At 39.3% G+C, this 27,612-nt stretch overlaps 1 protein-coding gene across 1 annotated transcript in view; it reads right to left on the minus strand.

The window, feature by feature from the left end:
• BRWD1 (bromodomain and WD repeat domain containing 1) overlaps nucleotides 1-25,760 on the minus strand; it is a 63,070-nt gene extending 37,310 nt beyond the window's left edge. The window contains exons 1-21 of the mRNA XM_076354210.1: nucleotides 25,650-25,760; nucleotides 25,416-25,474; nucleotides 25,180-25,209; nucleotides 24,930-24,989; nucleotides 21,600-21,750; nucleotides 20,221-20,319; nucleotides 19,494-19,654; nucleotides 18,654-18,875; nucleotides 15,810-15,910; nucleotides 14,169-14,239; nucleotides 12,893-12,993; nucleotides 11,479-11,519; nucleotides 9,813-9,911; nucleotides 8,177-8,327; nucleotides 7,451-7,585; nucleotides 5,909-6,037; nucleotides 4,368-4,593; nucleotides 3,735-3,920; nucleotides 2,762-2,945; nucleotides 1,840-1,930; nucleotides 751-891 (exon numbers count right to left, since the gene is read on the minus strand). Coding sequence (XP_076210325.1) covers nucleotides 751-891; nucleotides 1,840-1,930; nucleotides 2,762-2,945; nucleotides 3,735-3,920; nucleotides 4,368-4,593; nucleotides 5,909-6,037; nucleotides 7,451-7,585; nucleotides 8,177-8,327; nucleotides 9,813-9,911; nucleotides 11,479-11,519; nucleotides 12,893-12,993; nucleotides 14,169-14,239; nucleotides 15,810-15,910; nucleotides 18,654-18,875; nucleotides 19,494-19,654; nucleotides 20,221-20,319; nucleotides 21,600-21,750; nucleotides 24,930-24,989; nucleotides 25,180-25,209; nucleotides 25,416-25,474; nucleotides 25,650-25,719 — 2,508 coding nt within the window. The 5' untranslated portion in view covers nucleotides 25,720-25,760. The remainder of the gene's footprint in view (nucleotides 1-750; nucleotides 892-1,839; nucleotides 1,931-2,761; nucleotides 2,946-3,734; nucleotides 3,921-4,367; nucleotides 4,594-5,908; nucleotides 6,038-7,450; nucleotides 7,586-8,176; nucleotides 8,328-9,812; nucleotides 9,912-11,478; nucleotides 11,520-12,892; nucleotides 12,994-14,168; nucleotides 14,240-15,809; nucleotides 15,911-18,653; nucleotides 18,876-19,493; nucleotides 19,655-20,220; nucleotides 20,320-21,599; nucleotides 21,751-24,929; nucleotides 24,990-25,179; nucleotides 25,210-25,415; nucleotides 25,475-25,649) is intronic.
• Nucleotides 25,761-27,612: the final 1,852 nt, after the last annotated feature.

The following is a 27,612-nucleotide window of genomic DNA, read 5'->3' on the forward strand; positions in this document are numbered from 1 at the left end:
TCCAAAGAATATAATTCTTCATCTTACTTACAAAATTATCTTCTCTCCTGAACATCCCCCATTTTGTTCACCACTCTTCCTTAACAAAGAAAGTGACTAGTCCAACAAGTCCAACCTTCTCTACTCCTTCCACTTCTTCCCCCTTTCCCAGTTTGAGACTACTTTCTTGTGTGCAAGGCAAGGCAACTGTAGTCCAAGCAGTCCTACCACTGATTTACAGCATCTGGTAACACAACAGTCAAAAGCTCTTCCCACCCGCAGCAAAGTCCTGTTTCACCCCAAGCCAGGACTCGGCCAGGATAAACAGACTGTGGAAGAATCACATTACCAGGCCCTAACAATCCTTTATCAAGAACCTTCAAAACTTCCAGTTTTAGGTGTGTGTACAAATTTGGAAGGTTTTCACAGAGAAACAGCAAAACACATCTAAAATCCAAACTTCACTTTAAGCCAGCTTCAGCATTGTACATCGGTTTTTTGCCTTGGAATGTGGATTTGGTTTAAAGGATTCTCAGCAGAAATAGTTCAGCCATTTATAAAATGGCAGGAAAGATTACCATTATTAAAGCAACAGATAACTAGGTTTGAGAAGTGCTAACAACAATGATGCTTACAGAAATACTTTCCCTGGTAAAAGAGGGGTGTTTTTTTGTTTGCTTGCTTGTTTTAAGAGAGAAAAGGCACATTTACATGAAACTTCACTTATTGAGGAACTCAAGTTCAAAATACAGAACTCGGAAGAGAACTTACCTGCTCTATCAAGCCAAAGCAGTTATCTCTTTCCTCATCAGAAGACTCCAGTTGGTCAATGTTATTTCGTGTTCGGTAATTGGGATATTTCCGTCTATGCAGTCTACGCTTAGATTGTATTAATGAAGACTCTGAGTCACTCTAATTTATATAGGAAGTGAAAAAAAAAGTTACATAAAAGTATGTATGTGGCAAACTTTTATGGGGGTGAAAGGGTGGCTAAAAGCACTGCTGAATGTAAAAACTGAAACGGCCTCATCACATCACAGTCTGATCACGTCAGAACTCCTTTTCACAAGAAATAATTTTCCTGTAAGCCAATATTTTAAATTTTCTGTTCCCAATTTAAGATTTAGTAGTTGTTCTAAGAAATTGCTCTTTATAAACTACTGTAAGTGACGGGTCCATTCACATTACCCGATAAATATATTTACAGAATCACAACATCAGCTGCCTACAACGTGCAATTCTGAGAGGACAAGAAATCCTCAACTCCTCCCAGTTAAGGGGATCATGAAGTAGAATTCTTGCGTCAAATTGTTTTGTACTGCAAGACACAGCAAATCAGGCCGCTATCTTATAAAAACAGTACAATAACCAATTTTTCCTTCTTACCAATCTCTTCCAAAAAATAGATAATGAAAAAATCATTCAAAATAGGGCAAGTCTGAAAAAGCTGCCCCATACACAAAACATCGTCATCTAAAGTAAAATGACAAGGGAATGCAATATAGCCTATAGTTCTTCAAATATAGGACCTTGAACATTCTCACTTGCACCTCAGTGCTTTAGCATGGACCTGCAACAACTGTCTTTTAAACTTTAACTGCAGTAAAACCAGAATGGCCTGAAGTCAAGCCTGCCTTTAAAAATTACTACCAAATACCTTGGATGGAAGGAGGCAAGACTGAAAGAAGAAAGAATTCTAGGTATTCATAAAAGTAAATCAAACCTTGCCCTGCAATAAGTGGAAGCTGAATCAGTAGGAACCTTTGAAGACCATACCTTCAGAAATATCTGCTTTCATTTTTTAAACCATGACTTGTCCCTGGCCACAGAATGCCCATTTTCCTAGAAGCTGCTGCATACCTTTTCCAACGACTCGAATGACTTTTTCTTCTCTGTTGCATAAAGATCTCTCTCTTCTTCCCCTTTTGCAATTCGATATTCTTCCTGCTTCCTACAAGGAAGTAATGAAAATGTAATTATGCATCTGTTTTGACAATGCTGAAAAGTTAGATCCTTTAAAGAGAATGGATCTTTTATCTAAAAAACCCTAACACCTAATTTCATTACATTATTGATTTCAGATGTTATTATTGCTCAAACACCTATACTATATGTCCTCTCATTTCCAGATAAAGATCATGGATATTAAGAAAGTCTTCCTTGCAAATATCAGAATAAACTTTCTCAACCTCATTTTTAATCCACATTTTTCCCTTTGCAATCATTCTACCTCCCAACACCAAGAAAGCTTTTTAAAAACTTCAGAAATGCGGCAGCACATATGGCTGTGGCATTAAAAAGAAATATTTAGCTATCAATATTAATTTTCCTTTTCACAGATGCATACTGATAGTGCTTTTGAAAGCAGCTAACTGTTTTAGCATTTCAAGTGCTCAGTGTTGCTTCTGGTCACAACACATCACCTCCTCAAAGTCTCACAAAAGCACAATCTCTCCAAACTATTTGATGTACATGAATTTAACCTATATCCCTTTATTTTGGAAAAAGCAAGAATCTAGGTAATCTAGCTGTCCTTTAAGATGACTTAAAATATTGGAATATGGGAGAATCATTCTCTATTAAACTAGAGAAACTTCCATTTATTTTTGTTGAATGGACTTTACAATTAAAAGTTTTTAAGCATGGCTGTCCATAACACTGAACTATTTCAATTTGTACCACGTATCTATTTTAGCTTAGATCTAATAGCACTAGATTTAGAACAAACAACATGATGTGTTCTCTCTAGCCGTATCTGCAGCCCAGTAAGCTGTCTACAGACCTGAGTAAGCTTGGTGGTATTTCTGGTACAACAACTCTTCGTCTCCAAGCCTGAAGGTCTCGCTCAGTAGCCATCTGACTTCGTGGAGCATTCTGATGCATCTGACGCACGCCTTCAACTTGCCCACTACGTCGCAGACCAATATTGGGAGGAGACTGGATGTCGAAACTTGGTCTTCTAAAAGCTAAAATATACAAACAAAAACATTGTTTTCAGACTACACAGAATTGGAACCTTGTTTCTTCTTACTACAAGATAAAAAATTAACACTTCACATACTTTTATCTCCACGATCGTAAGTATATGACTAGTTATCATCTTCAGGAAATTATCTGTCTTGTAGAAAATACAGTGAGATTACACATATACTTTTAAAATGGTTATTTCTACTACTATTTTAATACAGTGAAAGCAAGTATAATGTGACAGAGGCATTTTTCTGAACTATTTCAGGCAGCTCTGAGGCTAGTGAGGTTCTAAAAAGCACCTTTCCCGGAGCTGAGCTTACGTAATTAAAACTACAAAGACACAGATCAGAAGTGTCTGGTTTAAATCTGTAAAGAAGGAAGAGGGGAACCCAGTTTGAATAATGGTAAAATATTTATTTTGCAAACTTTAGAGGAGAATAAATGTGGCTGCTATAAATGTTATTTGAGTACTCTACAAATATTATTAAAAATGCAGCACAAATATTATTAAATATGTAGTACAAATATTATTAAATTTGTAGCACTCTACAAGAAATACAATTAACACTCTTTAAAAGGAAAAGCAAAAGGCTTTGTTTTGCAATTTAATCACAGGAGTAGCAGTGTTTTAATGAATAAAAAGATCTTAACCAGATATCACTCTGTTAAGGGAATCTTAGTCTCCAAAAACAACACTAAAATGAAAACCTGTTTTAAATATTTCACACAGTGTAATAAAAATGGAGACAGAACAATTACCTAAGAATTTATCAGCAAGTACTAACCTCTTCTAGGTGTTCCTTCCCCGTTTTGTGGACCACTTGAAGCAGATTCTTGATCGGCTCCAGTTCTTTGATCTTGTTGTAGTTGTAATTGTCTAATCATGCCATCAAGAACGCTGGGCTCCAAGCCTTGTTCATCCTGATCAACTGTCTGTTGGCCTATAACTTGTTCAACCACTTCTCCATCACCTTGCAAGGTAATACAAACAAAATGAATGGGTTCAGTTAACTGACTGACTATAGCAAATGATTTAATCTCATTGTTCACATCACTGCGAGACATGTTCTACAACTAAACACAATGAAAACCATTCTTGAAATGACTCCAATTGCTTATTCCAGATGAGACATTTACGGCATCTACAACTCAAATGCAGTTTGTGCATGTCAGTGCCCCCAGAAAAGAAAATAATTAAGACATCTGTTTGAACAACTGATTTTTTCTTTTGCTTGTTTAACATCATATTCAATGTGTGGCCTTTCAGCATCTTTAGTGAACATAAATACACGATAGTTAGCATGTGAGAAAACAAAGGCATTTTTAAATCACCTATGTCATATCTACTTTGTTCCCATTCAGAGTTACTACAGTAAGTCTAACTTCTGGATGTAGGTCTTTAGTGATACTGTTCTTACTTGTTGCTACATATCCAAGTTGAGGAATCAAATGTTCATCTGCACAATTCTCTCTTCCTGGCACCAATCTTTGATATTTTGTTGGATGAGGGTTTCCATCCACATCTACTAAGAAGGGAGGGGGCATGAGATGAGGAGCCTGTTGAGTCTGCTCATCTAGGACGTAATTGTTAGAGTCTCGAATAAGTGGCCGATAGTCAGTGTGGAAGAACATCTGATCGGGAATCTAGAAAGAAAGGAAGTTTTTGTGTTCTCAATTTGAAAAAAAGAATATGCTAAAGAACAGAGAAGAACAAGTGACACTAAAATATCTAAAATCTCCTTAAAGGTAAAAGGAAGGGCAAGTTCCCAATAAGAAGAGTTATGCATAGCTACAGTTAACCTGTATGGGTGTTGCAGTACTCTCATTTTTGATGGTGTTTTTGCAGGCAACAAAATGCTTTTAGAAAACAATAAACTGAGGTAACTTAAAGCAGAAGCACTGCTTTACACTAAAAATTAAAAGTGTTTTATATCTCATTCTGTTTTTTTTTCCACACAATTAAGTAAAGTTTCCTTGGTTTCCATGCAAGGAAATCATTGTCTGAAGTTCAACATAAGCTCTCAAAGTAAAGTTCTTTCTTAATCATGCAATGTCCATCAGAATTTTTTTCTGAAACAGTCTGTTAAATCCATGCAGCTGAAGAAAAACGGTTACACAAGTATTAGGATCACAGTCAGAATCTTTGCTCCTAGCAATGATGAGCAAGATGTAGAGAATAAGTTTCAACTTCAGCTAAGAATGTAGAGCAAGAAAAAAATAATTCTTTAAAATGACAAACATGGAATTACCATTGCAACTTTAAAAAAATTGAGGGGGAAGTGAAGAAAAGCATAGGCCAGAACTGCACTTTTGAGAGCTATTTTGAAAAAACAGAAACACATGTATTTATCAAAACAAAAAGGAAACAGGCTGACAAGATTCAAAAAAGCAAAACATTTATCCCATGCACATTTTTCTAACATTTCAAAATCCACAGTGTTGGATGAATATTTATTTTTGCTTATTTTAATCAAACCACTACAGTGAATTTGGGTTTGAATAAGGAAAGGACTAAAGAACTGCAAGTTCTAGTAATTGAAATTAACAAGCAAATTATTCTTAACATACTAACAGTCTGCTTTTTTGTTAATTAGGGAGTAGTGCAATAAATGTTGTGATACAGTCCAATCTTTAAACATTAAACTATTTTCAGAAATTAGAAACAAACATAATTTTGAGGTTGAACAATTAACATGCAAATTAGCTGGCTGGAAGATGAAAAATGTATTCCAGAAAAGTTCTTGGGAGCTACTCCCAAGGGAATGTTAAGACACTGGTTGTTTCTGCTGTGCCAGGACCATACGTACAAGAGAACTCAGACATCAAGGAACCCGTTATATTTAGATCCCGTACCCATACAAAACTTTTTTTACATATGATGTTTTAGAGGAACTAATGTAACTGATCTAATTTCAGTTAGAGGCTTGAATAAACAGTTCTAATAAAAAATTGAACTTACCTTTTCATAAGGCCTGCTACAGCCAAAACCAAATATCAATAGATGCCCATGAGAATCTGTACATGCAAAATGCTGCCCATCTGGTGAAAATTTACAGTCAAAAACAGCACCGTGTCCTTGGCCTTCAATCTAGATTGAAGGAAAGAAACTCAAGACTATTTGACCAATTTTTTTTTAGCAAACAATAATGCAGCATCAAGAATTAATTACTCGATCAAAAGCAGTCATGCACCTCTTAAATACCTCTATTAAAGCACAAATTAAATTACTTCAGTTTATTTCTTTTACCCTTGACATGCGAATTTAAGTCCTGAATCATACGGTTTTAAAAGATGCACTAAAGGGTATGGAAACTTACTGTTAAGAAAAAAAAATTAAAAAAAGCTTTTTGAGACTTTTTAGCTGTTAGTATACTGCTTAAAAGTAAATTGCAGCTAATACTGATTTTGTTAAACCACTTCCAAGAAAAGCACAGGGAATCTTAAAGCTAAAGAAAAAAAAAAAACACACAACAACAAATCACTTTGCTATTGACTGTAACCAGAAAAAAAGATTAAAAAATTAATATGAACATTGGATCATAACTTAAGCGTCAGAGAAAATAACCTATTTTAAAGTGTTAATCATGAGCTGTCAAATGGAGCGACTGTCATGGGAGCTCTCGAGAAGAACTGCGCTAACCCACTAATGCTTATGGTAATAATATTACATTTTTAAGGCAGCTGAGAATACAAATATCGGTCCATAAGACTCTTGAAATGATGGTCTAAAACAGAACCTTTCAGTCTTTTACATTGCACCTCATCTCAATTAAGGAAAAGAGTTACTATGAATGAGGTGCAAGAAGATCTTTAGTAACAAAGAGTGGAAAAGCCCTGGTGTCAACTATTCACAACACCTCTCAGACCAAGAAGTCCTGATCAACAGGTGAAGTCTGAAGAGCTCAGACATTGACTATGATGAAAGTAAAGTCCTGCTCTGCTCCCCCATACCTCACATTCCTCACACCCAACTGCAAATCCTCACAATTCACCTTCCTCGTCTCAGAAGCTTATCAAGACCTCCCCGACCAAATTAAACTCAGAAGCCCTCAGGAAAGTAGCAGTGGAAGGAAGTGGGGAATACTTTTGCGAAGATCAGCAAACTGACTCAGCTTAGTAAAAGGTCCAGTGAGAGGCAGCTGATTCAAGGTAAAGAACGGAAGTGGGCAGCTGGGAGCAGACAAGGGAGGCAATCCTGGCCCTCCTTTTCTGCCACATTAAACTGTTAAAACTGGGCTCCGGGTCACTTTGCACCTACAGTTACAATAACCAAGAAATTCAAAGGTAAAAGCTCCAGAGAAAAAACAAACTCATGAATTTTGCTGGTTTGGGTTTTTTTGGTGGGTTTTGGTTGCTTGTTTTTTGGTGGTTTTTGGGGTTTGTTTTTTTTTTTCCCCAAAAGGTGCAGGGGTGTGCTTGTTGATGACCATTCCTTAAACTAGTATGTGAACACACTGCTATATGTTGAGAAAAAAAAATGGGAGTTTAAAAAAGGTCTTACCATGTTAAAATAATGCTTTGTTTTCGTGCCTTTGGTAATGTCCCATATAAAGATGTTGCCATCATGACCTGCAGACAGCATTATTCTGGAATCAAAAGGATGTGTCTCCAAGACAAATACTTCATCCGCATGCCCCTAGAATTTAAAATTGCACATCATGTGCAAACAAGAGGACATAAACCCACATCATTAGGATATTTACATTAGAGCCTAAAGCACTGTACTATCATCTCCTCACACTCAGACTTTTGGAAAATTAGACCCCTACAAGCTACCTCCAAAAATACATGGATTTTTACAAATTCCACAGTGTATCTATCTGGACTGCTACCTGTGGCACATATGTAGGGCAAAACCCCAGGCAGCTAGAAAGACTTTATCATTCTAAATTTAGTAATTTTCTAGATTCAAGCAAGAACTCTAGAAATAATGGAGCTTTTGCCAAAGGACAGTGAACTATTCAACAGGCAAGTATGTTACTGCACAAGAACTTTTATTTATTCCACAGGAGAGGCAAGTTCAACACAGCAGCTAGGGAAAGGATTGTTCAAATGCAGGAGGAAGCAGCTAGTTTTCGTTAAAAAAATCCAAGAAACACTACACTTGCTTTATCATTCCTATAGAGCTTTCAAAACAAATCAGATCCAATTATGAACACTCAGCATGCACGTGTCATTGCAATTCTAGGAAGACCATCTACTTCAAAGAGCAAGTAAAATTACATACCACCAAGTCATGAAGCAATTGCCCTGTACAGGAATTCCAAACTTTGAGCAGATGATTATTCACAGCCGTAACAACATAGTTATCATTTTGGTTCCAAGCTATCATGGTTACTTTAGGCTTCATAAATTTGTCTTCTTCTGAACACGTGTCACTATTTTAAAGAATTGAATAGGCATGACATATTTTTAATTAGCCCATTTCAATCTCAAAATACAGAAACATAACCTGTTTTCCCATGTTAATAATCAGACTAGGGAAGGGAAGTTAAGAATTAAATTTGTTTTGAAACTTTTGTCCATAAACTTCATTCTTTTTGGAGCAATCAACTATAATGCAAATCCGGATTTCTAGCATACTTATTTCATATGACATGATAACCTCTTTCCCATTTGAGATGCAAGGCAAAAAGGCTTTTCTTTTTCATGAAGTCTTGTCTCTTCTACAATTAGTGTCCTAACGTAATTCCTTTAAAAATTTGGACTTTTTACAGTCAAGAGCTTTCCAACTAACTCTGTTTCAGAAGCTAGCCTCTACGTTTACTAAGCATTTTTTTCCTGATTCCCAACATAAATATATTAAAGATAATATTTTCTATTAACCTCAATCTGTTTCCTTGTTTCTCTCCCCAAAATACATTTATAGGATACTGTAACACTCCCCCTCAGCATCTTAGTCAACCAAAGGAACAAGCTTTCTTTGAAACATACTTTCACACAGTATTATCTATATCCCACGTCAACTAGTAGCCTCTCTTACAAAGACTCTCTCTCAATTATACACAACTACAATAAATGTACATTAATATGTACATTAATAAGTACCCAGAAAGGTGCCACAGTCAAATCTCAAACATTAATACCTCCTCCTTTCTTAGTAAAACCACTTTTTTTTTTTCCATGGCTGCATCACAGGAAGAGCTTGCAATCACCCTTCAATCAACTAGTACACCCAAGGTTTGTTTTTTGTGTTTGTTCCCCCCCCCCACTTAATCACCTACAAATTCATTTCTGCTTAGTGTGTACAAAAGTTGACTGAGCATTCTGTACTACTGTAAATCATCCACCCTTAGGGTTTATCCAGTGTCATGTAATATCCTGATCTTCATCTGTAATGATACTATTCAAACTGTGTGCCACCAGCATATTTCATTAATACACTTTTGAAAAGTACAAAAGAATCCATGAAAATAGTCAGCAAGTTCAGTCCTTGATGAAACCCACCTATTACCTGTCATGACCTCTCCTGGAAAGAGATTATCATCTACCTTATTTTTACTAATCTAAAAATGTTTCTCCTGTGACATGTCAGGTGTCTGACTGAAATCCAGATAGAGAAGATCTATTGCGCTTTCTGTTAACTTTTTTCCTTATCAATGGAAATGTAATTACTTTGGCACAGCGTACATTTGAAAGCTATATAAATATTTATGCATTTATTCGAGCACAGACTAAAATTTAGCAAGTTATTACATCATCAGAACACTCATTTCACCACCACCCCCAAAGACCACACCACTTGATCATACTATTGCTAAGGCTTGCTCTAGTTTGACTGTAAGTAAGTGTACTTGATGAGGTTTTCAAACTTTCTGACTTCACACAACAGATAAAAAAAAAACACGCAACACTTCACCTACCCTGGTAATCGATCGGACATATCCAACAAAATACTCCTCCATTCTGCTTGCTCAAAACGCCAGATTCTAGCCGTTCCATCTCTACTGCCACTTATGAACCTTGAAGAAGTTTTAAAAGATAGTTAATTCATCTTCAAAAGAACTTGCTTTAAAGTATAGTCAGAGTTACACACCACCACAATTTAAGACATTACAATGAAAGACTGATAGAAGCGAAATCTTCAATTTATGTGCAAGATAATTCTTTACAGTTACCTGTCCATTAACTTTCTTTCCAGAAGCCCAGGAAAGAGAGTTTTTCTGAACTGAAAAGCTGAATAAAGTTGTCAGAACATGTAGAACAGAAGCAAGTTCTAAAGTTAAACTCAATTCACAACTTCATCCTCAACTCTTTCTCAATTACAATACTTCAATGAAGTATTTTAAGTAATCCATTCTGAAATTGTAGAGTATCAGGTACTGAAGTAGAGGCAAGAACAGATCAGCACAGCAAAACCTGAGATGTTCCCACCCACAACTGTGCATAAAAGAGAAGACCACTAGTGGTTTACTTTAAGGTACCAAGGTGTAAACCACGGCAGTTCAGGCTGCCATTTCATGAACTGCTGAACTATCAATGCAGCAGAATGGAAATTCTTGAAGAGAGGAACTGAAACATTGTAAGACATCCAAAGATAAATCTCCCTAGTCCATGAATCGCAACCCTGAGAAAGACAGTTGACATACCTCCCACAGAAAAAGTTTGCGTGCTAGGTATATCATGAGTGTGCTCTCATTTGCTATGATTCACTTTAATAATAATTATAAATCTTAAACATCTTCCACAGAAAGTGTCACCAAGCAAAAGAGCAGAATTTTTGCCCTTTTTTTTTTGGTACTGCCTTGAAAAGTAATCCATGAAGGCAACATGGATGGACCAGTGCAACATGATGGCCCCAAAGACAAGTGTAATTGCAGAAAAACACATTTAAAAGCAAGACAACTACAACTTCCAAACTGAATGTAGATTATTAGGGTTCTTAGTTACAGTTATCTGGCTTTCAAGAAGAGAAAAAACCCAATAAAAATAAAGCTGCAACTTATGGTTGCAGATATAAGTCTACAATCCACATCTTCATTAGCGATAGGCCAATCGGAGATCAATTTTGACTCCGTTCTGTACTGGAAGTATGGGTGAAGTTTTACAAACGCAATTTACACAACGCTTCTCCCCCAACTCAGCTGTAAAATTCTGTTAAATCCATTTCCTTAAAAAAATAATAGTAAGCTAGAAAAAAGTGGAAAGGATTGAAACTTATTTTAGACCATTTTCATTGCATTTTCCCATTTCCTATTTTGATCCAATACTTTCTGAAACTGAAAGGAAAGAAGGGGGAAGAGGAGGTTTATGAAGCCATGAATACATCAGGTATGTTAAAAAGTGGTAACATTCCTCCAAGTAAATAAAAACCTAGCCAGTCCAAAGACGCTGTCTAACAAAGATTAATAGAAAGCTGAGATAGACAGCTGAAACTTAACCATGGTCTCCTGGATTAGTCCAAATTTCCCCTTTGAGTTCAAAGTAAGTAGAATTTTCTTACTGGAAACCTCCAGGTGAGAACAATAATACATTCTTAATTCCAAAATAGTGTATTGTTTGTTCACATTTGAGCATCTTTCAACATACCTATCACCACTGTTAGAAAACTGAATGCTGTCAACTTTGTCCTGTAAGAAAAAATATAATTTGTTAGAAACTGTATTTTTAAACAGGAAATACGGTTTTGACAAATCTGAGCTTAGTAAAATCTGAAACAATGAAAAAACTGCATATTGTATGATTTCTAACAGTTTTAACTGCAAGGTGAACCAAGTCCAACAAATACTTACCAGAATTCACTAACCGTTAATGCATTAAAAATGCAAGCTTTAAAAAAGTGTCCCAATTAAATATGAAGGATTGACATCTGAAATAAGTGTCCATTAATAACTTGGCAGCCAATTAAGTCATATTTGAATATGTATTTCCAGTATCCTAAGCCAACTACAACCGAGAGGAATCTGTTGTGTACTTACACATTCCTTAGAGAAATATACCATTAGTTATTCATTTTTATCACAATAAAAAATACAGGAAAAGTAGATAGCACACTCAGATCAGTTTATCTTCAGAGCTGAAAGTCTTCTCTACATACAAAATATGTATTGATCAAGCCTTATCACTATAACGTAAATGGTTACAGTCAGATTCAGTATTAGAGAAAACATATTAAGGCAAACAAAATGAAGAGGATGAGTATTTTAAGAGCTGCCCTTGAAAGAGCTTTAAGGGTTCAACAAAATCTAAATTCTCTATAGTAAAACTACAGATTCTTTGAGCATTAAGTGCTGAAAAAAACCCGACTCAACCTTCAGCACATGAATGTAAGCCAAGTTTCCCTTAGATTCCTTAGAAGACAGAGTCTGCTAGACTAAGGTACACAAATAAAAAATGAGAGTATTTTATCCAAGAAGTTCTTTTCCTAACAGGTATCAGTTATATCAAGAAAGCAAGTAAAGACAGACAGCACACATTACACAAAGCACATGGGGGAAAAACGCTAAACCAGCAAGCTGACTTATTACTTAGGAAGTATAAAGTAGTTTGCACAGCCACTGAAGATGTGAATAAAGGTCAAGATGAACAGCAGTAAAATTCTGGAAACTCAATCCCATTTAAAGATTTAACACAAAAGGTGTTGAATGGTAAATAAGTTGAGTAATGAAATCCACATTCTCAGCCTATCTACTTCCTGTATACAGCATACAATATGTGGGTGACCAGGCACACTTGCATCAGAGGGAAGCAACTGAGCAAACCACACGCTTTAAAATTAGAGAAATGTATGACATCCAGTTGAAAAGACAGAATTCTAAATATCATCTTGATAGATTCCAGCCTTAAAAATGGTCAAGTCACATTGAGGTGACTGGCTGAAATTCTGCATAAGTTCTAAAAATGTTCAACAAAAGAACATTGCTACAAACCTACTAACAACATTAACTTGCAACTTCAATACTGCTTGAAGTGACTAGTTATTAGATTTAACAATCTTACTTACAGCATGACTTTCCAATTCAGCTATTTTCTCAGGTGTTTCAGAGCCAAAAAAATACATCCTGATGACATGGTCAGTGCTGCCAGTTGCTAAAAACATACCACCTGTAAAAATCAAGCAATAACTAAGCTACTGTATAAGAAATTAAAACAGATCACCAACATTTCTTAGATGCCTAGTTTAACAAAAATAATCTGAAGAGTGTCACATTTTTTATGCTCTTCCACTGACATACAGATGTGGAACGAAATCCCCCTCTTGCACCAGAAAGCTCTCAGCCACAGTAAAAATAAATAGTCATACTCAGCGTTACAAAGATTTTAAAAAATATAACTAGGGGAACGCTGAAACATCTAACACTACTAATTGCACACAGAAGCCTTCTATTATGGAGAATATGGCTAGCCATCATCAGAATTATCTAGATGACTCTTTCACTGTAGCATGTGTCTCATTTGTGGCATATGAATTGCTTCAAAACTGGGTAGAAGCGTAAGTAAGCCAGTATAACTACACCAGTATTCAGCTGTGGTGGCAGCAATACTAAGATCTGCCTCTTGGCACCTGTAAGCACTGTCAAAAAAACCCCCAACCCAAATAAACAAAACCTCAAAAAAACCCAAACACAACCCAGGGCTATATCCTGACAAGGTTAACAAGCTACACTTTGATTTGTATTTTATTTCTGAAATTCCCAAGTTTCTTCTGATGTTCATGCTGTCTGATACTAGTAAGCCTTCCCACAAGCCACCCACGATTAGAATGAAAGAAGACTACAAGCCAGGAGTGAAGCACATTTATAGATGCATTTGTGGATTCTTAAGAAAGAAGGGAACTTTATGACTATCCCTGCATACAACTGGCACAGAATCAGGAGCTCCTACTATCGGCAGTAACCACTTCCACTGCTGTGGACTGTGGTATCTTCGAGAACTAATTTTTCAAATCCCTGACATTATACTAAGGGATTGAACAAAAATTAAAATCCAGTGAAGATGGATAAAAAGTAAGCAAGCATCAGGTGACTTTTTACTTCTGTAAAATCACCAATGGCAAAAGGAAAATAGTATTACTGAGTTCAACAGTCTTTCACTGTTAGCTAAGGCAAGTCACAATATTTAATTATGTCACAGGCTAACAATACACATATATACAATTACTTACTACACAGCTGCTGGTTTTGTATATTTTAAAGCTGTCACAACCAGAGTATTGTAATAACTACTTGTGAGGAAAGAAGAGAAATCACAATGCTAAACTCAATCTGTATATGACTTACCTACACTGAATGAAGAACAAAGCATCTGAACCCCTGGTCTAGGTTTCTCTGTGAATTTCACTGGCCGATTGCTTAAAAAGAAAAGATGCTTGAAACAGGACATGCCACACAAAACTTGGCTTTCATTTCAAAACATAAAGGTATGTTTCTTCAAACATCTAGGTAACAGGTACTTCTTAAATAGATACAGTAACATCTGCAAATCTTGTGCAGGAGGATAAGCAATAAGGTTTACTTTTCAAAACTGCTGTACACACATACACAAATGATATTTGAAGCCCACACAGCTTATGACTTTTTCTGCAAGATGCTATTATCTAGCAAGGATAACATGACATGCCAAAGAACATTTACTCTCTCTCATCCTTCAGTAAGTATGATTTACCCCCTCCATAACATATCCACAAAGTACTGAATTCTTGCCCTCACATTACAAACCACCAACAGTACATGAAATAAGGCCTACCAAATACCATTACTACAGAACGCTGTGCAAAATCAAAAAACTTTACAGAAGTAAATAGAAGTTTTGCAACACTGTGCACATGGTGATTTAAAAGACTGGTTTTCTGTTCTGCAAGTCATGTACACACTCTTCCAGTTGACATGGCCATAATCTCACAGAACATAGCTACTAAGAACTACATGAAGGAGAAATCCAGCAAACTGTGCCACTTACAAGCATTATAGGTTTCTACTTGTTCTACTGCTTTTCTGTTCAAGTGTTTTCTGTTTATCAAACTAAATGTTGCAACCTTCAGTATAAGAGTATTTCTCATGTTTGTATGACACACAGTAGAGATTCAAATCCTAAGAATGATGCTTGAGACCTACCAATGCTTAAACCAATTTAAGTCCACGCTTAAACTAATTTAAACAATGTTCACATCTTATACAGTCCTCTAAATTCATTTTAGAAGGAGAACAATTAAGGATCCAGTTTAAACACGCTCCTCCTATAACGTACAGCCCTAAAAGGTTCTTCAGATGAAACTGTGCCTTTGATAGTTTTTACTGCAATTCTACTACCTTAAGATCACAAGTTTGAATTAAAAAGCACAATAATCTTCTGCTTTCTAAAGTACTGATTTTTTTTTTTTTAAATAGCTGCTCTAATGTAAAATGGATCATTTTATACCAACTACCATTATATGGCACAATACTAGATACAGACTGATCATCCCAGATCTCTTCTTTCCGGTAATAATCTAATTTTTTTTTTTTTGTACAAATGAACAGCAATCACATATAGAACATTTAAAAACTATCCTGAACATATTCTGCATGCAAATTCTGTAAGAGACATCCTAAAACTACAGGACTGTTGAAAATTCAACACAAACAAAAAGCTTCATTATACTGTTCCAACATATTTATGTTTGCAGCCACTCTAGTTGTCCTACATTTGTACTTTTAGTGTAGTAGGAAGTTAATACATTTCCCAACTACTCTCCCAGGACAACAGAGTAACATAAATTCGTAAACGCTATAGTTAACCACGGTACTTTAAAATAATTATGTAATAGATTATTTCCACAACATTTTTATTATCACAAAAAATATTTTTTTTTTAGCTAGTTAAAAGCTTATTTTAATCAAGTATAGTATGGCATAGAGTTAATCAGCAACCCATTTACATACTTGAATTTCATGGAATCTGTATCCCATTGCCAAATGCAAACAGTTCCATCTGCACCAGTAGAGACCATGTATCGCATGGAGCCTTTCACCATTGGACTAAACTAAAGAGAAGAAGGTAAAATCAGACACATACAAAAAGAGATACTTAAAAACTGTTTATGAACTTCTAAAAACATTAACGTAAAACCTTGATTTACTTCGGATTTTTCAACTAAAACTGCTAAAGCAGTTGTTGATAACTGACATTTTTAATGTTTACAAAATAACATCTACACTTTAAAATAAGTTTGTGGTCTACGTTTCAATTATTGCATTATATAAAACCAATTCATTCACTGTTTTGTTTTTGAAGTCTTAACTAAACCACAATCATTCACTAAAAATTTTGTCAATGAATGAAGCAATGAGCAGAGCAGACTGGAAAAAAAAAAATGGAAGGAAGTTTCACTAGACAGGCTTACTTTTTAAATTCTATAAATAAGCAGAGCATCAGTTATGAGATAGTCCAAGTATATGCAACCCAGCATCACATATGATTTGTAGAAACTCCTCACATATACTTAAGACATGGATTTATTGCTATGCACAGACCTACACTTCAGAAAACTTTACAGAACACAAGTTACACAAGTTGATTAAATTGTTCATCAATTACTACTACTACCATTGGAAACGGCCATATAAATTGTACATATTGCAATTACAGTATTATTAAGAATGCTTAAACAAAAAAACCCCACCATACTACAATAAAAGAAACACCACGAATAAGTGCTTTGCCATTAAAAAACAAGGAAACAGGAAAAAAAAGCAATGAATGCCACAGAAACTCTTCAAATATGAGTATTACTCTTGGAGGCAGCATTTTTGAGAAAAGTGCAAAATTTTTTTTGTCCTGAACGTCACAAGCTGGCAGGTAGCCACTCTTCACCTCTCAACATAAGCCTGTTTGTCTCATTGGAAAACACAGGAAATCTGGATAGTGAGCTACTAGTTTATCTGTTAAGTAATCATAGAATCATTAAGGTTGGAAAAGACCTCTAAGATCATCAAGTCCAACCATCAACCCAACACCACCATGCCCACTAAACCATGTCCCTAAGCACCTCATCTACACGTCTTTTAAATACTTCCAGGGATGGTGACTCAACCACTTCCCTGGGCAGCCTGTTCCAATGTTTAACCGCTCTTTCAGTAAAGAAATTTTTCCTCATGTCCAATCTAAACCTCCCCTGGCGCAACTTGAGGCCATTTCCTCTCGTCCTAATCGCTAGTTACTTGGGAGAAGAGACCAACACCCACCTCGCTACAACCTCCTTTCAGGGAGTTGTAGAGAGCGATAAGGTCTCCCCTGAGCCTCCTCTTCTTCAGGCTAAACAACCCCAGTTCCCTCAGCCGCTCCTCATAAGACACATTCTCCAGACCCCTCACCAGCTTCGTTGCCCTTCTCTGGACACGCTCCAGCACCTCAACGTCCGTCTTGTAGTGCGGGGCCCAAAACTGAACACAGTATTCAAGGTGCGGCCTCACCAGGGCCGAGTACAGGGGCACGATCACTTCCCTACTCCTGCTGGCCACACTATTTCTGATACAGGCCAGGATGCCGTTGGCCTTCTTGGCCCCCTGGGCACACTGCCGGCTCATGTTCAGCCGGCTGTCGACCAACACGCCCAGGTCCTTCTCTGCTGGGCAGCTTTCCAGCCACTCTTCCTCAAGCCTGTAGCACTGCCTGGGGTTGTTGTGGCCGAAATAAGGAATTACAAAGGCCAAAATGAGACTGAATCCAAAGGACTACCAACAGCACATAAAGTATCACAATGCCTTCAAATTTAAATATACAACATATTACACTGAACATCTTTGCACTTTTGAAATAACTTACATTTTTGAGATTAAGACAAATACCCATATCACAGAAATTGTAAGAATCACATACTGGATCAGAACACTCACCCACATAAACCAGCATATCACGTCTCCAGTAACAGACAATAGGAGGACACGATATTTCCCAGAAATTCTCTTTGGTTCCAACAGCCCAAATATTACAGGTAGTGATCTTTTTTAAGTGAAGAAGGATGCCTGTCATTATCTTCAGTTAAATACTCAGGAATTTCAGGGAGGCAAGGAACTCCGCCCGCCCCCCCCCCCCCCCCCTTTTTTTTTTTAAATAGGTTTCTCCTGTGGTTTTGACTAATTTTTGACATCAGTATTTAAATGTTCAGAGTTCAGTATTTCCACAGGCAGTCACACAGAAATAATTTCAGTCATGTGAAAACCACAATGACAGGCACAGTGAAAGTTATTTGCCATTCATGTGCCAGCCTTCATGGGAAACAGAACATCAGTTCCTTGCACTTGGACATGAAAAAGTAAGATGCACCTTGGCAAGTTACTTCTTAACCTAGTAACAGCAACCACAAAGTACTTTTCTCCACAAACAGAAAATGAGGTACTAACCTTCCTTTTCAAGAAGTCGTAACACAAAGATAGAAGGTTCTATTGGTGTAGAGCATTCATGTAACTATGTTTCTCAATTTCAATAAGCAACCAAGGCAACTGGTTATTTCTTACTAATATGACAACTAGCTAATCTTAGGGTAGCCTATCAGTCTAAATCCTACTACTAAAGCAGACTCTTAACTTTTCAAATCAGGTGCAACAGCACCTTTTTTTTGCCCAAATTATTGCTTGTTTTCTACTATTTGATTAAAATACCTTCAAACTTCCCATACCACGCTGTCAAGTGAAACTTATCTTTGAGTTTCACAGACTGGCTGCTTCTTACAATCCATCTACATTATTTGTGCTTCAATATGTAGAAACACTTAAAAAACCCCATACCTGTAATGAGGTAATGGACCCTGTGTGTCCATGGAGGACCGCGACTGGTGCACAAGTTCTCAGACACCACACTCTGATCATTTTATCACAGCTTCCAGCTGCAATCATAGTGTTTTCATAATTGACAGCCATATCGGAAATCTCTGCTGAATGTCCTCGTAATGTGGCAAATAACCTGCCATTATGAGTTGACCAAATCTTTACCAAACAGTCATCCGAGCCCTAGAAAGAAATATTTATTATGCTCAGCATGGATTTTCAAAGACATTCAGGAAAGTTTTAGGTTTCCTTTAAAGAACCTAACTATGTTTTTCCACAGCTTGGTAAATTACACTTCTATTTAAAACTATGTATGCTACTTAAGCTGAAAGAAATAAAATCATACGACCAACATTAAAAAAACCAAATGTTCACTTATGGTTCAGGATTACACTGCAATCACCACAGATCTATACCATATAATGCAAAAAGTCTGGAATAAGTTTGAGGGGATTCCTTAGAGTAATGGCAAGGGCCAATGAAAGTATTGTTCTGTAAGAGCAATCTCTCCTCTGCCACTTCATAAAGAATATGAGATGTGCTTACCATCAAACTACATCACTGAATAAAGCTCCTACATCAGTATCTGGTCAGGTGTTGACATTAAGTACAACAATTTCTTGCATGCTTCCCACCTTTAATTACATCAAATTGTTCTACTTAAGCACTGTGATGGCGCTAATCAGCTACATTTTACCACTGCTGATATCCACCTGCAGAAGTTTTATCATAACATGCATTTCAAAACTCTCTTCCTTGCATACATCTAGAACTATATTCAGATCTATTTAATCAACTCACAGTAAATATTCTGTGTCCAGTCCTATCGAATGCAACACAATATACAGAAGAAAGATGGCCAAGAATCCGTCTGTGCATCTTGACATGCTGATACATACTTCCTGGAAATGAAGTACTGAACTTTGCATATCCAGTTAATTGTTTTGCTCGATGTACTTCCACTAGAACACAAAGAAATCAAAGAATGAACATATTGATGTTTAAACCAGGTCTATTCTAAAACATGATTTTATTTAACTTCCATTAATATATTACTTAAGGACTTCCCAGGAGTGACTTTCAGATTTCATAAAGTCAGGTTTTGTTTTATTTGCAATTTTTTCTATGTATAAAACCAAGACAGTATTTTAAACTCGCTCCAATCAAAACTTCAGTCTCTAAATAAGAAGTGCTAAATGTTATCTTTCTTTTCCCATGGCTTTCTATACCTTAAATCGTACAAGAGTCCTTCTATCCAAAGGAGAATGATTTGTATTTTCTGTAAGTTTATCTACTTAATACAGGGGCTTTATAAAAGAAAAAGATGTCATCTAGAGGATACTGCCTCACTAGTGCTGTGAGCAGACCTTTGTACCCAACACAGAACTCCCGTGAAGTCATATGAAGTTCTCCAGATAAGCCTCCAGATCCAGTTCTGAGGTGCAATTTTCAGCATTGTAGCAAGGCCAGTATCAAGATACGCATCCTATGCTCACAGCAGCAGTGATGAGTGTTGAAAAGAGCTTACCAAGATTTGGTGGTGTGCCATAGTTCACAGGGATTTCAGGAGGTCTTCCTCTATGAAGAGCAGCAAATGCAGAGCCCTTCCAAACAGTGTTCCTGCAATCTTTAAAACCAATTGGTTGAAGTTCGTCATAAGTACATGTTAAAAATGCCAAGAGAGCTGCAGTTCCAAAACACAGTAAAGAACATATCTATAGGTGGTCTCAAACACAGTATTTAAACAGCTGAAAAAATAGGAACACCAAATGCCCCAAAACTTTTCATGAACAGTGTAGCGTCAGAGGAGAGAAAAATCCATTTAATATAGTAACAGAAGGAGGAAAAAAACCCAACCCAACCAACCACCAAACTTTGAAATTACTCCTAAATAGTGATGCCCCTGCAGTTCCCGTAATACAAAACTAACTCTTCAACTGAATTTTTCCTACTCGTTCCCAGTGCAAAGCATTCAAGATTTTTAACATTTTCATGAATATATATTCATAAGTATTTATTGAATATTTATTAGTATGAAATTATTTAACTAGATGATCTCAAGAGGTCTCTTCCAACCTGACAATTCTGTGATTCTTAAAAAAAAATTCCCACACCGACAGTTATTTTGACACACTCATGCTGAAATAATTGCAATCCTGATTTTCAGGATAGAACAGTCACTGTCATTCAGCGTGCATCCTTTAAAGCAGTTAGGACAGGCAACTGAAAACACAATAGTATCCCATAAACCAGTCCCACATCATAGCATCTAGCTACCCAACAGAACATCATACAAACACATGAACACCCCCCTCCCAGAAACATTCAAAGAGGTAAGTCTAAAGCTAAAATCTACCCGATCAAATAAAGTGTGTGCTTATGCACTGCCAACCATTCCCTTGAAGTTACGGGCAAGGACTTTCTTCCTGCGTGTGTACACAATTCACAAGTACCGATTTTGACGCCATTTGCATTAACCAAGAAAGCTTTCAGAAAACTGGTGTTACTGTCTCACATTTATACTGAACAGAGTACAACAGCTACCGCATTCAAAACCAACACGGGCCAATATACTGCTGGGAGTGCTGGGAGATGTTAGAGAAGTAGCACCTGTGTCCTGATGATTCATTATATTGCAGTAACACTGAAAACTGGCCATGTTCAGCAGCCTCAGCACTCAGAGTTACAGTAATTCTTGTGATGCAATTTAAAACCTTCTCTTCACAACAATCAATGTATAGTTATACCACTAATACACCGATCCCTGGTGTTTTGGTTGATTAAACACAGTACAGAAGAAGTGGGGGCCAATTTTGGTGAAAGCTCACGACTTAAGTATGCCAAAAGCCTTCACCATATACTTATGAAAATGTATCATACCCATTTCAAATAATAAACAAACCATACCTTTTGCTGTACGTAACAATGACTGTCTCCCTGCACCAAGTAAGGAATTCACTCTCGAAATGCTGGGTGGTATCTCCTTATCCAGTATAGGGCCGATACGCTTGCAAATTTGTAACAAATGGTCTGGAGCCACATGTTTGTTGGACAGCACCTGACAGAAATTTAAATTTTAAAAATATATATGGTACATCCAGAACAGATGAGTCTAAAAGCATCGATATTCACAGGTATATTAAACTTTACTTAAATATTTTTAAGTTCAACTTACAAAACAAAATCAATTCTGTTAAGCTCTGATCTAGTAAATTCAGCAAGTGCTCTCCAAGAATGGGAGAGCTGTAGTAAAAATAACTGCAGTAAAATTACTTACTGCACATCAATATTTTACTACTGAAAGCCTGCAATATCCACACGTATGGCACCCATTTGTGTGGCACCCTACAATGAGTGTCTTTGCCCAATTCACCCAATTATTTTTATTAAAAATAAAATTCAAACCCTCGTAACTCAAGATCATGGAGAATTTTGTTGTAATCAAGCACAAGAATTTATGCAGCTAGTACTTCAGTCGCGCAGTACTTGTTCAGTAAACTGCAAACTAGTAGGTTTGGGTACTATCTCTCTGGAAATAGTTTCCTTGAAGAACCAGTACTACATAGCATAAGACTGCCCTATTTCCTTAAACCAAAAGGATCAAAACAGTCATCCATCCATTCAGGAAGGATCCCATACTATCTACATCTAACAATCTAAAAAAATACACCCACACACACACTCAGAAGTCTCAGTCAAGAACAGATGTGTGTGGTTTTTGAGTATTTTTTTTTCCCCTCTTTTCTGGGAGTTCAATGAAAATAATCCTTATCTAACTATAAAGTCAATCACAATAATGCAGAAGTTAAATATGCAAAGTAGTGTTTACACAGACTCGAGTAAACCAAACCATCAGAGTCATAATTTTAAACTATTGGGGAGGTCTGAATCAGCAGGCGCAAACAGCCCCATGCTTACTCCACTCTGATCTGGCCACGTAAAAACCAGTTAGACCCAGCAGCCACAGTGCTACTTCAGCAGCCAGACTATTCCCAGCCAGTACATCCAGGAGAGGCAGAGGGCCACACCAACACAGGTATGTAGCCTCTTGCCCACATAGCTCAGAACACAGGCAGAACTAGCTCGTGCTTATGATGCTATTCCCTCAGCCTACTGACTGAACTTAGGTGAGGAAAGTCCTGACAAGGCTGATCTCGTCATCGGAACAGTGGGAATAAAAATACCACATGCTGTCACGTAAGATCTGTTCAACAAAAAGTTGCCCAAATGCACACTGAGTATTGCAAACATACGATTTAAGCCACAACCTAATACTTGTTTTAATAATAAAAATCCAAGTAATGTATAAAGCTTGCAGGGGTATAGGTTGTATTCCTGGGAGGGCAGAGAGGTGGTAATAGCAGTAAAATAGTTAACGTTACCACACAGCCAAATATATCCAAGCAAATCAGCTCATCAGATGCTTAAGGTTGATTATGAGAAATATATTTGGTAATCCAAAGATTACAAAATGCACTTTTTCATCACTTCATTATAAATTTTGCCTCTTGAATTGGTATAGGGCAGTACCAGCCACGACATTCAGGACAGAAAGCTCAGCATACTTTATGCCAAGCATTATAAACCATTTTGTTTGCATGCCATCATCCGGAAGTATATATTCCAAATGCAGTCCCTGATAGAAACATGCATACAAAACCTTGCAATTCATTTCCTTTTTAAGTAGTTTTACTCAGATTTTGGAAGGAATGGTTATTTTAAAGTCTTGCTCCAATTCCATGATGAACAAAGAGGAAAATAAATAATTGCACCACATGATTGCATTTGTCTGTGGTCTCTGCAAATTCAGAGTGAGACCAGTGGGACAACAAGAGGTTCCCAAAGCCCCTCAAAAGCAGAAACTAAAACCTTCAGGAGACTGATTTGGATGTTCTGAAATACTATTACCCTGTGTAGAGATTTCTTTTAAAAGAGGTAGAAGCAGCACATATTGAAGAATTAATCTGACAACTGTACATGCATAATAAACACAGTTAAAAAAACCTGTACTGAAGTGAAAAGAATTCACACATGACATCTCCCAACACCACCACTTTTCGCCAGAAGAACTGGGGTCAAAAAAACCAACCAACCAATAAAAACAACCCCAAACAATCCTTTTTAAACTTAATATTACATTCATGTTTGCTAAATTCAAGTCAGAGCTTGAAAGTATTCCTGTTTAGCAAGACTAGGCTTTTTAGTGACTTAAAGCATTACTTTAAAACCTCATTTGCTCAACTGACCACACTGACAAGTAGAAGAAATGGATTCCAGTTTATCATTTTAAGCAGCACTTAAATAATTAAGAAAGTGTTTTAAACAAAATTTCTTTCCTTCTCTATGCAAATATGATTCTGAGATCTTCAAGTGTTACACAAGAGGGACAAGGGGATTTAACTATAACAATACACAAATTGATGGGTAAGGGAGAAGTCAGTCAATCAACCTGGAATGCCTGAATCTTAGGGGGAAAAAAGCAAGAATAAACATCTGTTTAAAGAAAACATGATCAACTGCAATAAAGCAGGATAAATCCACACTGAGCAGGCACCACCAGGCCATCACTTCACAAGATTCAACTGCCAAATATACTTTGCCATTTATGAAGCAGTAAAATAAACCACCAAGAGAAAGACAGCTTTCCATTCTGAAATGGATATAAGTTAACACATTTAGAGCAAACAACATCAGCCGTAGAAGGCATAAAATACATGCTGTTAAGAGATCACTTTATCTTTCTAATATTTAGAAACAAAGCCATGACCAGTGGGCAGCCAGAGATAAAGAGCATACTCATAGGCACCAGAACTGCCAGCCCTTGATTTCTGAACAGCAATTTCATTTCCTAATCTGTTGAAGAGGACTGATGAAGGAAGCCAACCAGAAAATAAATACCGTCAAATCAAAACGCACTTAGCAAACTTGCTCATGAAACTCTGAAATGAAACCTTGCTTTGGATTGGTTCTTTCCCATATGTAGGCAGTGGCATGTACCGATGCACAACGCCAAGCTCCACCTCTGCTATGTAAACAATATCCTCAATTTAAAACACCACTTGTGTTTTTGTTAGTCTAATGTAAAGAAATTAAAGGCCCTTTCCAAAATAACTCCAATGTCTTAACAGAGCCGGAATGAAACTGGAAGGTAAAGCTTTGGGCCTACTTTTAAAGGTAAAGAGTCTAACATCAATGTTATCATCCTAATTAAAATTAAAAAAGAAAAAAAAGTCTCACCAATTCTTCATAACTTCTATAATGCTCATTTCCTTGCCAATCCAACCTTTTAGGAAGCAACTAAATGGAGGGGGGAAAAAAAAGAAAACTGAGTGATTAAAGGGGAAGGAGGAACAGATCACATCCAGAACAACGTGTGTTGAGCGGAAAAAGTTGAGACAGGAGAGTGGAAGAAACTTGAATGAGTTGTAAAGTAAAGGAAACTTTTGACTAGAGCAAGAGAGATGATTTCATCAGAGCCCACACAGACCTGGTGCTGCTCCAGCTCCTGCACCAGCACCTGCAGAGAAAAGGGAAAAAATACTGAATTAGGGACGAGCAAGCCTCCGGCTTCTGAAGCGGCTGCTGCCGCAAAAGGGCTCGGGGGGCGGACGGGACGGGGGGACCGGCTGTTCACACCTCCCCTTCAATCCTCTTTGCGGCAGCGAACGGCCAAGGGGTCCGAGCCCGTGCGCCCAGGTGAGTGTGCGGCGCCCCCGTACTCACCTTCAGCGCTCTCCTGCAGGGCCCGGTGGTCAGGAACCGAGCTATGAGGAAGTAGAGCTCTGCAAGAGACACGGGGAGAGACGGGGGATGAGTCCAGGGCGGGGGGGGGGGAGGGAGCCCCCGGGGTGACTGTAATTCATAATCACGGTCAGGAAGATGGCGGCAGGGAGCGGTGGCGGCACCGGCAGTAGCTCTCGCCCTGGCCCGCGGCCGCTCGCGCCCCGGCGGTTTTACCTGATTCAATGAGCGGCAGGGACACGCCGCCGCCGCCGCCGGAGTTGGAAGAGGCCGGGGGCTCAGCCATGGCGGCCCCGGCCCGGCGGCTGCCGCTCGCTCGCTCGGCACAATCGCTGCTGGCGGCGGCCGTTGCTGCCCGGGCAGGGATTAAGGCTCAGGCAGCGCCTGGCGCGGGCAGGGCCCGGCTCGGCATAGCCCTGTCAGCGCCGCCCCTCCCCCACCGCCAACCAACCGCCCCCCCTCCCCTCCCCTCTCCTCCGCGCGCGGGAGCGAGCCGCCCCCGCCCCCCGCCGGACGCCTCGCTCGCGCTCGCGCTCCGGCTCCCCTCCCCCTGCGCTGGCGCTAGCGCAGCCTCGGCGCCGCCGCCATCGCCGCCGCGCGACCGGCCACGGCGCCGCCGCTGCCACCTGCGCCGGGCACGCCCGGGGGAGGGCGGAGGGAAAAAGTAGTCCCCGTCCCGGGCGCCCGAGGGCCGGTGCGCGGCGGGGGGAGAGGGTGCGCGTGCGGCCGCGGAAAATGCGCGGGGTGGGCGGCGGGGCAGGTGGCGGGCGGGGCGGGGAGCGGAGAAGGCGCCCGGTGGGGGAACGAGAGGCCCGGGCGCGGAAGGATTGCGCGAGGAAGACGGTTGGTGACGGAGCGCTGGTGGAGCGCTGGTGGGCGGGGCCGCTCTCTGAGGTGCGGGCGGTGTCACGGGGCGCGTTCGGGTGCGCGCGGCGCGGCCGTTCGTTAGCCGTTGAGCGGCGGGGGCGCGCGAGCCCCGCAGCCGCTGCCGGTCGCCCCAGGTGCGGGGGCCGCGGCCTCCGCCCCGCCCAGGCCAGCCCTCGCGCGGCCCGGCGCGGCCCGGCCGGGGACCGGCGGGGACAAGCTGCAGCCCGCAGCAAGGCGCCGAGAGCCGGCGGTTCGCCGGGGCGATGCGGGGCCGGGGGGGGGGGACACACGAAGCGGGCGCCGTGTGATGCGGGGCCCAGACCTTCGTCTTAAAGCACGTTGGCTTGCACGTTGCCTGGCGTGCCCTGGGCCGCCGGAGAGTTGGGTACAGCCGTGCTCCTCCCGAGTTGGAGCTCGGGAACGGCTCCGGCAGCAGCACAAGTGTGTTTGCAACCACCGCATCGCCAGAAAAGTGTTTGCACCCGTGACCGATGGTCTTCTGGCTCCCGTTTGCCACTTCAGGCGGATCTCCCAACTACTCGGGCTGACAGGTCTCCTCCTGTGCCACCGAGGCTCCGTGGGTGTGATGCTCGGGGGCACCTCAGCTACCCTAAACCCCAGTGCAGGGAGCGGTATTTCCCCACCTGTCTCAAGGAAGGCATCACTTCACTGGCATCACCTTTCCAAAACCAGCAGCTGTGCTCCGGTGCCCTGCACTGCCTCTCTGCAAACGGGTGCCAGCGCCACTTCCACCCCACCCCGGCTTTGGGGGCCTATTTATGGGGGATTTTATTTTTTTTTTCCTTCTTATAGTTGTTTCTCACCTCTGCCCAGCACGGATTCTAATGTAAATGTAGCAATGGGTATAGTCGTGCTGTATTTTAAATCCACGTTGTTCCTTTCTTTTTCCATTCCCCACCTGCGGTGGCTTGGTATGCACTTTCAGAACCTTTGACGTAAGATATTTTTACGTATCATTGTAGAAATATTTTACTATTCTCACTACCTCAGATGTGCTTTCAGCTTTTGACAAAGAGCTTTTGTGCACCTGAGGCGCAGGCCCAGCAGCAGGCAGTTTCCCCAGAGGCATCCTAGAAGGTGGACTGCTGCCTCTGCTTCCTGCTCTTCACCACCTCCTGCCTGGTTAGTGCTCCCGCACCACAGTTCAGGTACAAGAAAAAAAACAGGTATCCTGTCCATTAAAAATCTCTCTTTAAAAGAGATCCGTGGTTTTCTGCTTCCTGTATTGTTGCAGGCTTCAGCCACATCATTCTTAAAGGCCACCTGCGTTCCTCTGATTTCACTGCCAAAC

Source organism: Aptenodytes patagonicus, chromosome 1 (assembly GCF_965638725.1).
Source record: "Aptenodytes patagonicus chromosome 1, bAptPat1.pri.cur, whole genome shotgun sequence".
NCBI classification, from domain to species: domain Eukaryota; kingdom Metazoa; phylum Chordata; class Aves; order Sphenisciformes; family Spheniscidae; genus Aptenodytes; species Aptenodytes patagonicus.